At 34.5% G+C, this 14,841-nt stretch overlaps 2 protein-coding genes and 1 pseudogene across 2 annotated transcripts in view; 1 reads left to right on the forward strand and 2 right to left on the reverse strand.

Moving 5' to 3' along the window:
• Positions 1-14,841, reverse strand: part of LOC125673047 (uncharacterized) — a 424,666-nt gene that overhangs the window by 351,695 nt on the left and 58,130 nt on the right. The gene's annotated exons all lie outside the window — the stretch shown is intronic.
• On the forward strand, positions 2,671-8,403 carry LOC130046638 (uncharacterized). Its single transcript, XM_056161087.1, has 6 exons — positions 2,671-2,763; positions 2,844-2,894; positions 4,508-4,969; positions 6,173-6,367; positions 6,661-7,002; positions 8,272-8,403. Exons 1-6 carry the CDS (start codon positions 2,671-2,673, stop codon positions 8,401-8,403), a joined length of 1,275 nt encoding a protein of 424 aa, XP_056017062.1.
• Positions 9,984-12,719, reverse strand: LOC130053008 (ATP-dependent DNA helicase RecQ-like; annotated as a pseudogene).

A 14,841-nucleotide genomic window follows, 5' to 3' on the forward strand; every position in this document is an offset into this window, starting at 1 on the left:
TAACAAAATGAGATTTACTTGAAAAGAATGTGAACATCAAGTTTGCTGTTTTGTGATATATTGTTACCATAGCAACAATGTAATATGAATTATCTATCAGTATTAATATTTTATCAACTATTACATTGACTTCAGTTGAATCTGTCTATAAAAGCATTTTTTTTTGGGGGGGGTCTAAAAATTTATTTTTTTTGCAAGGATTCCGAATTTGAAAGGAAATAGCAATTTTCGTTTCCATGGCAACCAACATGAATTCTCATATTAAACTTGTTATAAAATTTAAAATCTAACATCAGCAGCAGTCGGTTATTAAGATTATATGCTTTGAATACATAGAAAATTGTAGTTTGAATTACATTGAAAAATACATCTCTACTGTCATATCATGACGAAATGCATCATTTTGTTTCCATGCAAACGCAGTTTAGATGGTAGATTCCCAAACATGTCGCATTGTTATATAATAGTACTAAATATAATGTATGTTGTACAAGCATTTATAGATTCCAAGCTGAATGCTGGAATTTTTATCCATCATTCAAATTTGCCTCTAAATTAGCTTTTCAGAATGTATCAAACAACCCTCTTTTTCAGACAGAATGAAAATATAACAGAATTATTCAAACCTTTAACTAAATAACAAAAATGCAATATAGTATCATTTGATAATGATTAAATAAGAACTCAAACAGCTTAATCCAGTATAGTTGAATAAAAAATGTCATTTTTCATGTGAAAATTGACTTTTTTGTGACCTGAATGGCATACACGTGTTACCATGGCAACAGAGTTGCATAGCAACCAAATTATGATGGTTTTACATTACTTATGCCAGATTAAGTCGATGTGCCAAATTTGAAAAAAAAATCGGTGACAGTGCGTGCCGGACCCCTTATATAAATATTTAAGTGGTTACAGAGAATGGCTTTTAAATATTATCTCCCTCATGCATAGCTCTTTTTCTTAGACGATCTTGACTCCATTTTTTGCCACTTTGTATTTCCCTAAAATAGCTCTAGTAAATTTATCGTTATTTCTGATTTCAAACATTTCGGTTGAGTATCACTGAAGAGACATTATTTGTCGAAATGCGCATCTGGTGCATCAAAACTGGTAACGTATAATTTTAACATTATTACCCCTGTACCAAGGCCTCTGCTTGTGAACTGTTAGTCCCCGAGGGTCTCTACAGCCCAGTAGCTAAGTACTTCGTTACTAGCTTGAAAATACGGATGTATATTTAATCACTGTGATAAAATTTAGCAATTCTTTTCAAAATTAAGGATTATCTTCTCCATGCATAGCTACTTTTTTATACTCCTATACGTGTACTTTAGGTTTATAATTTATGATACAGATAATTGGGACTTAGAACTTGTTCAAATGTTGTAATTTATAACATTTTGTTGATGTGTATTTTGAAACAGATCACTTAATCTTCAAAAAAGTTTAAATCAATATACACGAAATTTCGTATAAAGATTTAGTATTTTTGGCAATAATTTTAAAAATTTAATCTCCAACTTTCAATTCTATAAGAAGACTTGGAAAATAATGAGAAATTTAGATATTGACATTACTCCTAATATGTCATATTAAGCTCTCAAATGCAATATCATGAACCTTTGAAATGCATATCAAGTGCACAAGGGTCACCATTTATTTCCAGAGCTTGTATTAACCTTTTTATTGTATTGGTAGAATACATCCTTATATCTATTTATAGAAGAATTGATTTGTGTTGCCTATGTTGTTTTGTTACCAACAGGAAAATCAAGTTTAATTGAACAAAGTTTAAGTGCAAAAAATATCATGTTTAGAACACGGTAGCTTATGTTTTTAATTTCCTAATTCTCCTTCAATGTAGAAAAGAAAAATACACTTCCCCCAAAATTGACTTTACTCCAAATCTCAAGTGTGAACCTCCTTCAGAAACAACTATATGCCTCATAATTCATCATATTTCTGCTTATTTTTGTCTAAAAATTTCATTGTGTCTTAGTAGTATTTCCTCTCGCACGACATTTTCTGATAACAGATATCAATATCCCATGTATGTTTTATAATTGTTTACATGACATCATGTCATCCATCCCTAAATCATGTAGGAAGAACCATATTCAAATTTTCAAAATGAAAATGTTACTATCTCAAATTCACGTTGCATATGCACAATATGCTGCCAACAGATGCCGTTTTATTAGTTAAAGAATTGTAGCATTATGACCATCGTCGGAAACCCACGGTTGATTACGCTTCGTTCCTCTCTCCATCACCCGTGGGTCCATTCATACCTATTCGCTCGTTCTCTTGAATAATATCTAAAAATATTGTCCAATCAAAGTAATCGTTATAATAACGAAACTCTTCTGTTTTTAAAGGTAGCATTACTTAACTGCTACCACAACAAATATGGCCGCGCCTGTAAAATATTGCGTGCTTTGCCAAAAGACCATCACTGACTGATCATACAGGTCTATATCGTCAGCCACGAGCCAGGAACAGTACAAGGATGTGTACAAACTTATGTGCGTTCCAAGCATAAAAGGATTTGCATGTAATTCCTGTGCCAACAAGCTCAACCGCGTTCAAAAGCTCAACAACGATCTGAAAACTAAATTAATTAGCATCAAAGACGAACGAGATAAGCTGTTATCCACGTTGAAAGATATGACAGGTGTTCGAAGTCTTAAAGACAAACTGTCAACGCCTGAAGGGACAAAACGAGTGTTAAGTTCATTAAAACTCACTCCAAAATCAAAAGTAAAAAAGGGTTTGTTTTTAACTCCTAGTCCTTCAAGCAAAAGAAGAGTTGAACCCGTAAAGTGCCACGATGAAAAAAGATTGATGAGTGTACTCAAACGAAAGACCAGTCTGAGGAATTTGACGTGAAGGTAATTATTTTTTTTTAAAATAACATTTAGGGGGGGGGGGGGTATTAAGAATGAACTATTTATGATTTCTTTCAATTGTTATTATGTAAAATAGGATTTTGTTACATTGAATGTTAATGAAGGCAGTATTTGTCTACAGGGGCGTCGGCAAATATTTGACATTGGGAAGGTGAACTGGATCGACCGATTTCCAAGCTGAATTTTGATATTCTTTTCCTATTCTGTCGTCAGGCCCCAGTATCATGTAACAAACTCAGACTTAAGTCAATATTCCTATCACATGTAATACGTTCATTACTTTTGAACTGAAACTCTTAACTCTCAGACACTCTGAATTTGATGAAGCAATATTGAATAACAATTCTATTTTGGAATCATTGACTTGTCAATCATTTAATCGCAATATTCAGATTTTGAATTAAACCAAATGTTCCATGATCTTTTATCTGAAAATAAGAGGGAGGAAAATGAAGATTTAAAAAAAATACTTTCACAAATATCATGTTTAGCGTAATGCATTTGAACCATGCAAGGTGGAGATAACGAACAGTGATCAATCTCATAACTCCTACAAGCAATACAAAATAGATAGTTGGGCAAACATGGACCCCTGGACACACCAGAGGTGGGATCAGGTGCCTAGGAGGAGTAAGCATCTCCTGTTGACCGGTCAGACCCGCCGTGAGCCCCATATCCTGATCAGGTAAACGGAGTTATCCGCAGTCAAAATCAGTGTGCCAAGAACGGCTTAACAATCGGTATGAAACACGTCAGACAACATTTGACCCAATGCGAGGTTGTATTGACGAACTAGATTGTTATAGCGACCATATAAATTGCGATGATTTCAATACATGTAATATATAAGATTTGCTTCTGTTTAAAATATCCTAGAGTAAATAAAATGTAATATTTTGATATTTCGTCATAATGTAACCATAGCTATGGAACGTTTAAACCAAAAAGGGTTGAATTGAAAGAACGCAATTCTGGATTATTGCCGAAACAACGCTTAAGAAATTAAGATAAGTTTATCAATACTTGTGACTTATCCTTCTATTGTTTTAAAATTGAAATGCAGGAATATGTAGATAAAATCTCAACAAGTTGTTTTAGACGTTGAATTTTAACTAATTTTCAGTATTTTCCTTTAATTTATATGCATGCTTCTAAATTCTAATATTTTTTTTTTTATAATATTAATGACTTACAACCCAGAATCATTAAATCTTCCGAACATCGATATACTAATTAATCAGGCATTGAACAATTTGTAGCAAACCTGTTCTTACAGCATTGAAGCCCCTTTTATTGTTTACACCCACTTGTACAGGTATACAGACATGCATGTACATCCCCTTTTGCATCTGTGTAAACAATAGCTTTCACACTTGTCGCTCCATTGACCACAGCTCGCCCTTATGCTCACCACTCCAATGAGTAAATATCAAAATTATAAATTTTTAAATTTGCTTTTATATAGTTATTTTTATTATCTTTTTATTGGGGGGGGGGGTATTGGGGCGGCAACTGGCGCCCCTTTCCCGGCGCCCCTGGACTTATTTGACTTTGAATGGATTTTCTTATAAATGAACATTTACATCTTTATACAGATAGTAGTGAAGTACGGTGGTGTTGAAAGATTAAAGATTATCAAAGAGGAACACGAGCAGGCAGTTTTAAAGTCATTGCTGAATAATGCCTCACCTCGAAAAGTGCTGAAGAATTTAAGTTTGAATGAAAATTACAAGAAGGAAACGTTTGAAATTGTTAAAAATGTGATATTAAATGAAATAAAACATATTTCAAAAAAGGATAATGAAATAGTCAAAGGACATGCATCCAACAATGAACAACTTATAATATTTGACTTGAAATGTACAAGTCAGCAGCTCCAACTAAAGGCACCATATCTGTATTCAGTATTTAGCAGTGTTGTTGGCTTGCAAAAGAAGAAAAATCTACCGCATATGCTTACATCCCTTGCTGTACTTTTGTATGGAAGATCACATACCATTAACCAGTTGCAATACATACTAGGCTTAATTCTCCAAAAATGTGACTTGAACAGAGAGGTATCATAAAATTTAAAAAGTGTTGTAAATGACATCTATATTTATAAATCTCCATGTGTATGTTATTTAATTGATGTATCACAAGTATGACCTACATTCAAAAAGGCCTGCAGGAGGTAGTACTTTCTAGGATCCTAGTGCTACATTTAGCCTCCGTTTGAATTTGGGTTGTGTAATGTATCTGGTGATTAAATGTGCATGAATTAACTGTTGGAATCAGATAAACTGTAGTTACCAATGTACATGTAAATTTTTAGGTCGCCTGAGTAGACTTGCATGTAGGTCACGTTTCGCAATTGTTTTGCATCTGTCGTCGTCCGTCGTGAGTTGACAATTGAACATCTTTAACTTCTTCCTTGATAACTACCATTCCAATTCTTTTCAAATTTGGTATGAAGCATCTTTAGGACAAGGGGGTATATATATTAAATTTCAGGACTCCTGCCCCCTAGGGCGTGACAAAAACTGCCCAAAATTTGACCAATTTTCAAAAATCTTCTTTACAACTACACATGTATGGGGAAAATTAAATGCATATTAATGTAGAGCCCTAACAAAATTGTAACTTTCATGACTACTGGTATACGGGTTCTGACTTCAGGGGGGGGGGGGGGGCAAGGTTTGGCATATATAATTTTTGTGTAAATCATTTTAATGACATTTTTAATGCTATTGATACTAAATTGTAACTAAATGGATATTCAGAATGATCAGTTAGCCCTTTACCAAAATTGAAAATATGATTACTGGACCCTGGGTCAGGCCCTAGGGCAAATAGTGAAAATATATTAAATCTTAGAAACTCTTCTTCTCTACTCCTATGTATAATTGAGAAAAACTAAATGCATGATTATATTGTGCATAAAGCTCTCTACCTAACTTGTGAAATTGTAGGCTCCAGTGTATGGGGTTCAGGTCCTAGGGTGGGGCCAATATGGCCACATATAATGAAAAATGAAAATGTTTAAAAATACAATTCGGAAATGTTGATATGATTTATATTCTCTAAACTTCCATTTTCCTTATTCTGTGATTAAATATGAATTGTGTGTATTTTGAACTATCATGAATATGTGCACAAAAGACTCCATATTGATGCTTATATATAAATGAGACTCTCTGTATGGGCTGTGATACTCAAGTGACAGTTAAGGCCCATGGGCCTCTTGTTTGTAAGTTTAAAAAAATACATCTGAATTTCAGGGAATGAATATCATTCATGACTTGGGAAGAACAATTTCCCCTACAAGTCTACACAAGAAAACAAAAAATCTTGTGAAGCAGCAAGAAAATCGACTCCATTCAACGATGGCATCTTATGTTGAGGAGAATGAAAGCAGGCATAAGATGGGGAATGAAATGCTGCAGAAGAACAAATGGATGCAGAGGAAGTTACATGTAACAAAAAACTGAGGGCAATTGAAATACTAGGTGACAATCTAGATATTACAATTACCCCTTCTAGAATGAGCTTACAAAATCAAAAGAAAAGTTTACACTGGTTTCTAGTTTTGGTAAAAGAGAAACAAATCACTTTTAATGAATCCAAGATCCTCTTTGATCCACCTGTGGATTTCCCAACATTGAATGTTGTGAACTGGATCCCATCAAGCGAACAGTTGAATTCTTTAATGTCCAATTTCAAATTTCATGTGGCTAATGTTCCTATGCATTATGTTCCTTTTCTGCAGTTACATATTACAAGTTTTCCCAATTATATTGAGCACATGTATATGGACCAAATGAGAAAGAAATCTGTTTTTCTGAACTGTGATTTAGTAGATGCCAGTGAGAATAGCTCACAAGAAAAAATAGAAATTATCCAAGAGTTCATCAACTTGCTGTTCCACATGTTAGGGGAAATTCTGAAAAAAAATGTTTTGGAAAAGGTAGTTTTTGGTGAGGATGTCCTGACAAACGAAAGGGCATTTAGTGCTCAAGAAGCAATGCAGAACAGCCCTTCTGAGTACGAGTCTTTATTGGGAGTAATTCACAGACCAGAGGGTCTGCATAGAGAGATGAACTTCCTTCTGGTATAATTTAACATCAGTTGAAAACAGTTTGGAGTTTTGTTTAAAATTACAGCTGTTGTTTATTAAGGCCCATATTACCATTCCTTACATTTTTGACTAATGAATACTAATAATAGATATCTCTAACTCATGACTGTTTTAGATGCTGTAGTTCCATGTTCAAACATGTTCCTCTAACACAACTATTAACCACCTTTAGAGTTTTTATCACATCCCCAAAATATAGTTTCTTTCTGGAGATTAATTCTAAAGGTACATGTAAGTAATGCTATATTTTTCTGTAATTTTCTCCCCTATATGAATAGGAATATTTAAGATTCAAATCCCCCCCCCCCTTCCCATTGATCTTTTCAATCATTGACCAGTACATTATAACTAATTTGAACATGGAACTGCAGCATCTAAAACAGTCATGAGTTTCCTGATAATGTTACCACAAACCCTAGCCAAATTGTTACCTTATTATAGTTTTTTTTAGCTCAAGTGAGCTTTTCTGATCACCTGTTGTCCATCTGTCTGTAAACTTTCACATTTTAAACTTCTCCAGAACCACCAGGCCAATTTAAATTAAAATTGGTACAAATCATCTTTGGGTGAAGGGAATTCAAAATATCAGTTCAATTGAAGGGTCATATCCCTTTCAAAGGGGAGATAATCACAAAAATGCAAATATGGTTCAATCAAAAATCTTCTTTCCAACAATCAGAAAAACCAGAAAAGTTAGAATTTACATGGAAGCTTCCTAATATAGTGCAGATTTAAGTTTGTTAGAATTATGGCCCCCGGGTTAGGATGATGCCAAAGTAGGGGATCAAAGTTTTACATGCTAATAAATATGAACAATTTTTTAAATATGAATTATTGTTAAGATGACTCAGAGCGATGTGGCTCATGGGCCTCTTGTTTTGAAATGTTAAATTTGTGTTTGTTTCATTTTACATTCATACTTTTTGTTTCAATTATAGAAATCTTGTTAAAATATAGAGTAATTAGATTGATATAATTACTTCTTGCATTGTTTGGAATTTTCATGATACATATTTCATAATAATGCTGCATTTTTTATAACAAACCTGCCATTCAGGCCTTTGACAAGGGCTATATATGTAATATATAGTAGTTAATAATTTTTTAGCTCTTTTCGTCTTTGTAAAATTAATGAAAGTAACAAAGAGAACCAATGGTTAAACAATCTGAATTTTTAAGCTACAAATATTTTGGTTGCTGCTATTCTTCTTTGAATAACCTTGTTCACTTTTCTTTGTGCAGGGAATTTATCAGCTCTTCTACAAAGGGAAAAGCAGTGCAGATAAAGGGTCTTTATACCAGTTGCGGAATCTGATTAATAGACGAAATGTTTCTGGAACTGAAGAAGTCAATTCAAGCTACAGGTATTGCTAGTCATACATGTCACACATGTACTTCATTAATTTCTTGATATGACAATTCCTTTTATAAGTGTTAAAATTGGGTTGTTACATTCCAAAATATATACATTGCATCGAACCTGTAATATGTATTATCAGAATCATACAAAATGAATGAATTGTAGTAGTGCCTATTTTTAAGTCACCCAGGGGACCTATTGCCATTCGTCTTTATATGTTGCATGTTAACAATTATATACATTTTCAACTTCTTTAAAACTACCAAAAGCTTTATCCAGGTGACTGTTACGGCCTGTGGGCCACTTGTTAAAACTTGAAAGTTTGCTATTATTACTTTATTTACTTGTTCAGAGCACATCATGACTTCATAACAGATATCACAGACTCGTACATTGTTGCAGCATTTCTAGATGTCATGTAAATGGAGGATTTTAGCTATACACCTAATCCGATACCCTTGTTTTCGTTGATGTCTGATAATCAGAAAAATGAGTGGCTTCTGAATGCAGCAGAAAGAGTTTTGAATGAGCTGAAAGTAAGTAAAGTTTCCTTTCAGGATATCATTGACGACATGCGGGCTCTGGACGGTGACCTTGATGCTATGAAGTCTGCCGATTTCTTTTTATGTGCAGTATGTGGAAAACAATATCATAAAAGAGGCTGGCTTAAAAACATCTAGAAAAGAAACATCATTGGAAATTTCATATTCCTAAGGGAAACTCTGTGTGTTACAATCCCATACAGACCTTTCTGTTCATGTCTTTGCTACACAGAGACACCTGCGACTCGTATCGAATGGGTGATGGTGACAGAATCGTACGAAATGTGTATTTTGAGTGGTTATTCGCATCAGGACTGATGCACTCAAAGTATAAAATCTTGCTTTTCAGAACTCTTTGCTACATTTATCTTCTAAGTCGTGAGCAGAGTTTCGAATACAATGGAATACGACAGTAAATTTAAAAGCTGGAACTAGACATTGTATTCCCTATGATAACTGTGTTGAGTTACAGGTGGGCAATATAAAGAGCCAGTTGAACACTCAGGGTTCTAACAAGTCATATAAGTCAGCAAAACAAATCTGTATGACTACTCAAGTCATTGATGCTGTAAAAGAGAGTCTTATGTCGTCCACAAAAAAACCCAAAAAACAGCCCGATCCAAAAGCAGTCGACAAGTGGTTGACAAGACGAAGGCCATTGTGGCCGTTATAAACTGCTTAAGATCTAAAGACTTCCTTAAAGATTTAGCATGGTCAAATTTCCACAATTTTAAAGATCCAATCAGTGGTATTGACTGTAAAGATTTGCATGAGTGGATTTTTCATCAGAGAGAAGTTGCCAATCAGTATATGAAATAATGTAATGATAATTGAACATGTTAAGTGTTCAAAATATCAGAGTATAAATGGGGTAGATTGGGAGTTTACAACTAAGATTACATATATCTGATGTTAATAAATTGGTATTTACTCAAATGAAGGTTTACTTTTTTAATTTTTATGACCAGTTTGTATAAAAGTACACACACCACTTTATATTACTAATCATGTATTGTTATTCATCACATACAGGACATGCCATACAAATGAATGGGATCTAACTTCATCTACTACTGCACTTAAGATATTGTTGCTATGATTGAAAAGTGGTATACATCATGGTATGCAAATTAATTAACATGAAAAATTAATATGTAATTTGAAATATACTTATGTCAACAAGCAAGATTATTATGTTGATTGTTGTGACATACTTATCGTAATATTTGACTTATTTATATGAACAGAATTTTCTTGCATGTTCACATAATCATCTTTCATGTCTGCATAATCTGTAGAAAAAAAATGAGAGGGGACAGAAATATACCACAATTTTTCAGAAGGGTTTAAATAAAATGGACATATTTTCCATATATAATATTTTGATTATACAAATAACCTGACATAGAAAATTTTTCATATCACAAATATTTGGCATATATCAAAGGTCAATATTGAAATTATGTCCAACTCTGAACTACAGTATAAAAATAACAGCCAAAAATGTAATGCTCTTTTTTACAGGTCAATAACTTGAAAAATACTGAACATTACTAGTAGTCTTTCAGACAATATCAAATGGTTAAATACAAGCAATTAGAAAGAATCAGTATCACTTTCACTCTCAGAGTTATCAGAAGATATTTCTTGTAGTTCCTCATAATCCATGAATGAATGTTCATAATCATTACAATTGTCTTTTCCGCAAGACCAACTAGCATTACATATATCGCAACATAAATGCTTCACTGTTTTCTGCTGGATCATAGTTGTACGCAGACAACATAACTTGTCTCCTGCACTTATCCGAGTTATTAATGTACTTTTTCATATCATCATCTAAATTTTTGCATTGTCTTGAATTATAAAGTAATAAGGCCATTGCTGTTTGTGAACCATCTCGTCCTGCTCTACCTAACTGCTGCACAAAATAATCCATATCCTTTGGTGGACCAAAGTGAATTACATTGTTTACACCTTTAAAATTAACCCGCATTCCTGCAGCACGTGTTGCAATCAACACTCTTATTTTACCATTTTCATCCTGTATGTCCTGTTTAATATTTTCTTTTACAGTTTCAATTGTTTTTGAATGATACATATCAATGTTCTGAGTTTTTTCCATCTTAAATGCACTAAATACATCTCCACATAACTTGATAGAAGGACAAAAAATAATAAAACGTTCACATAGCTCTTTTTCCCCCTTCAATAATCTTATTAAAAACAAGAATAAATCTGCTATTGGTATTGTACTTTTGACCTTTTTCACAAAGAGTTTAATATTGTCTCTATCAGGATTGTCAATCAATACAAAGCAATCATTCATGGCAAACTTTCTCTTCAGGTCAGATCTAGCTGCCTTGTTAGCAGTTGCAGTTATCAGTAAAATAGGACATTGGATCAGGGATCGTATTTCTCCAATTATACCATACCACACTCTAAAAGCTTCATCACCTCTCCAACCACTTTCTCCCCTGAAATAAAAATAGAAAACTCTTCATTTTGTAAAACTTGCTCATGGTTAACAGGTCCAGCACAATCTCTATCAGTTGTTTATTAAGCTATACAGCTTTATTTAGCTATATAACTTTATAAAGTTGTTTTAAACGTCTTTGACCGCGGAGAACTGAATCCGCTGTGTACCATTTGACCACAGGGATCAAACGAGTGTGTTAAGTACTACAGTACTTGGATACCCATAGCTTAATAGCGAGCGAAGCTCGCGTCGCGAAGCGACGCAACGATCTCGCTCCAATGATTACACATATGAGTCACGTGATTTGCTCTTCATCAGCTGAAAAAAGATGAGTATCACCCATAATGCTTCTGGAAATATGTCGCCGTCACTGCGGTATACTTCATTGACAAACCCGTAATTAAAATAATTAGATTGCCTAGAAAGTACCATATAAACGTTTTTAAATTCCAGAAAAGCTTTCTCACAGCTTCAAACATTTTGGTTTTGCTTGGTTTGAGAGAAGAAGAAAAACAATTGCAGCTAATATGACGTCACAATTTGTAACTGTTTACATCAAGCGCATTATGTTTCCCGCGTTAAATGAAGAGGCGGAAAAAAGTCGTGTTGCAAGATGTTAATGGGCTTCGCTCGTCTCAACGGTCACACCGTACAACATATTAAAGCTATAGCTAAATAAAGACAGTAATTGTGCTGGACCTGGTTAAATTATTATACACTAAAGCTCATGAAACAACAGTACATTTTTAAAACAATTACATATAAATGCTAATATTAAATTGGACTCCTTTGATATTGAGTACAGGTTATTATTATAAGTGCACATTCTTAGAGGATGTTTGTTCTCTCTCTCTCTCTCTCTCTCTCTCTCTCTCTCTCTCTCTCTCTCTCTCTCTGAAAACATACCTTCGTAAAACAGTATGGGCCTCGTCTACAACAATCAATTTAAAGTGCTGGCTCCTGGTCACCATCTCACGCCATTTCGTAACGGATAAAATCGCTTCCGGAGAGGTAAATAAAAATTGGAACTTCTCATTTGTTATTTGATCATCTTCTTCCGAGTTTCTTCCGATGTAGGTCGCAGTAAATCCAAGTGACATCAAAGACTCGCACTGCTCTTTCATTATTGAAATCAGAGGGGTTTTCTGCCCCCTGTCTTCATTGACAAATATACATCTCTTCCTTCTAACAACTTGTTTATGGTGTCTTCTTGGAAATCCTTTAATTTGCTTATTCCGAACCGTTCAGCAATCGCCATTTTGAATTGTATACCGAAATTGGACTGAAAGCGTCTTTTTGATTGGACGAATTCGCTCAGGGTATACATAAAGCGCCCAATCAAATTGCCTCATGAATTATTCATGAGAACGAGCGAATAGGTATGCATGGACCCACAGGTGATGGAGAGAGGAACGAAGCGTAATCAACCGTGGGTTTCCGACGATGCATTATGAATTGAATCATACGATGTCAGCGTGTGATCGGAAGGATCCACCAGGGATCGCATGATACCACCAGGATACCTGTATACAGTTAAAAAACCCAGCCCTGGAAAAGATCACTGGTGGATTACCGTTGTAAAATTAAATATTTACCCCAATACACTAGTAACCTATAATTCGATGCTAAGTGTAATAATGATAATATAACGTATTGTACAATATACTTTTCAGAGTCTGTTCAACTCTTAATTCCTTCCCATTGTAAACTCCTATTAATGATACATTAATGTGGTTAACGCAACATTCTGTAAGCGGTACACAATCAATCTGTCACGGTAGTTCAGTGGCAGAGCTTTTGCTTCGTAACTTGGAAATCGTAAGTTCGAACCCCGCGCGTTCAGTTGCCGTGTCAAACCTTCTACTATTAAGAAGCAGTGACTCTTTTTTCATGCAAGGTGAAGATAACGAACAGTGATTAATCTCATAACTCCTACAAGGAATACAAAATAGATAGTTGGGCATCAAACTCTCTGGATTTAGAAGTGGGGTTCATGGTTTTTTCGGATATGAGCTTCAAAACGGAGGTCTCCTATCTGGGTAGGAGTTGGCACGTTAAAGAACCCACACTGCTACGGCCTCGAGCGCAAAGCATAGATCTAAATTTGTAATACTTCACCGATTGATGGTGACGTCTCATTATGAGTGTAAAATCCCCGACGGGACGTGCAACAAACAATGAACCAGGCTTATATAGGCTGCAAACCTGCTGCCTAATCCATTTATGTTTAATACATAATAAAATATTGTTTAAATTAAACAATGAACCAGAAGCTGTTCTTATGACATTGTACATGTAAATGCAACATATGTTACAATTTTCGGTTACAATTATCAACAACACTTACCTGGATTTTGATATTTTTTTTTTGTCAAGATATAGATTAACGGTACACTTTTCGTCGCATTTGATTAAGTTCCATTAACCAAAAAATTCAACATATTCCATTTTGTCGATGTTTAAAATCCCAATTATTTTATTATTTTCCCAACCGTCCTTTTCTGAATTCATGGTCGTGATGGTGGTAGTGAGGGTGTGGTTAGTAGAGTAATATTTCTTGTGCATGTCTCAAATAACTCCAAACTTTAAAGAACCCCGGAAGTCATGGGTGCAAAAATGGTAAATTGGTTCAGAAATTCATTTAAAAATATAAGGACAAAAATTTATGATCGTGCGTGCATTCAATACCGAGATATTCGCCGTCAAAGTTAACTATTTTTGCACCTGCCCGAAATCAATGAACTGAACTTCCGGTTTTACTATATTTAGCCATAATGACGTGTGGCATCACAACCCATCAGTCTCAAACAGGGCAGTGTGGCAAATGCGAACGATACATCCGTTTCTGTGGACGAAATCGACCTCCACATATCATTTGAAGCGTCTTCCTTTGAAGATTATCGTTACGAGTACGTACAGACATCGTCCCTTACCAATATGAGCCAGCTGCAACGGATTCTGACTATTTTGACGAGTTAAATGGGGAGAATGCTGAACGTGAACAACTTGAACATCGCCTCGGAAGCACGGAATGATAAGGCGCCGTTAGACTGTTTGTTTATAAAATAAATTGGGAAATACGAAATTGATCAATCATTTTTAACTGTACATGATTCTTAATTACATTAATGATAAAATTACAGATGTCTAATGACCATATTACGCCTGTCCACGTCGTTTTCACAGGAATCTGTAATTTTGTCTGTAATAACAATGTTAGTGGTCGCACTGGTGTGTACCATACCACCCCTTAGTAATTAGGGAGTGGTATGGTATATACCCTCAATTATCAATAGCCTTACTATTATTACAAAATCATTTGTTCCTGTTGTGCATTTTCGCTCATTACTTCATTGGGAAAGAGCTGAAAAATAACATTGATTTTTCTATCCTCTCATATGACACCCCCTTTATACTGTTATAATTGTACT

Source organism: Ostrea edulis, chromosome 3 (genome assembly GCF_947568905.1).
Source record: "Ostrea edulis chromosome 3, xbOstEdul1.1, whole genome shotgun sequence".
Lineage (NCBI taxonomy): Eukaryota > Metazoa > Mollusca > Bivalvia > Ostreida > Ostreidae > Ostrea > Ostrea edulis.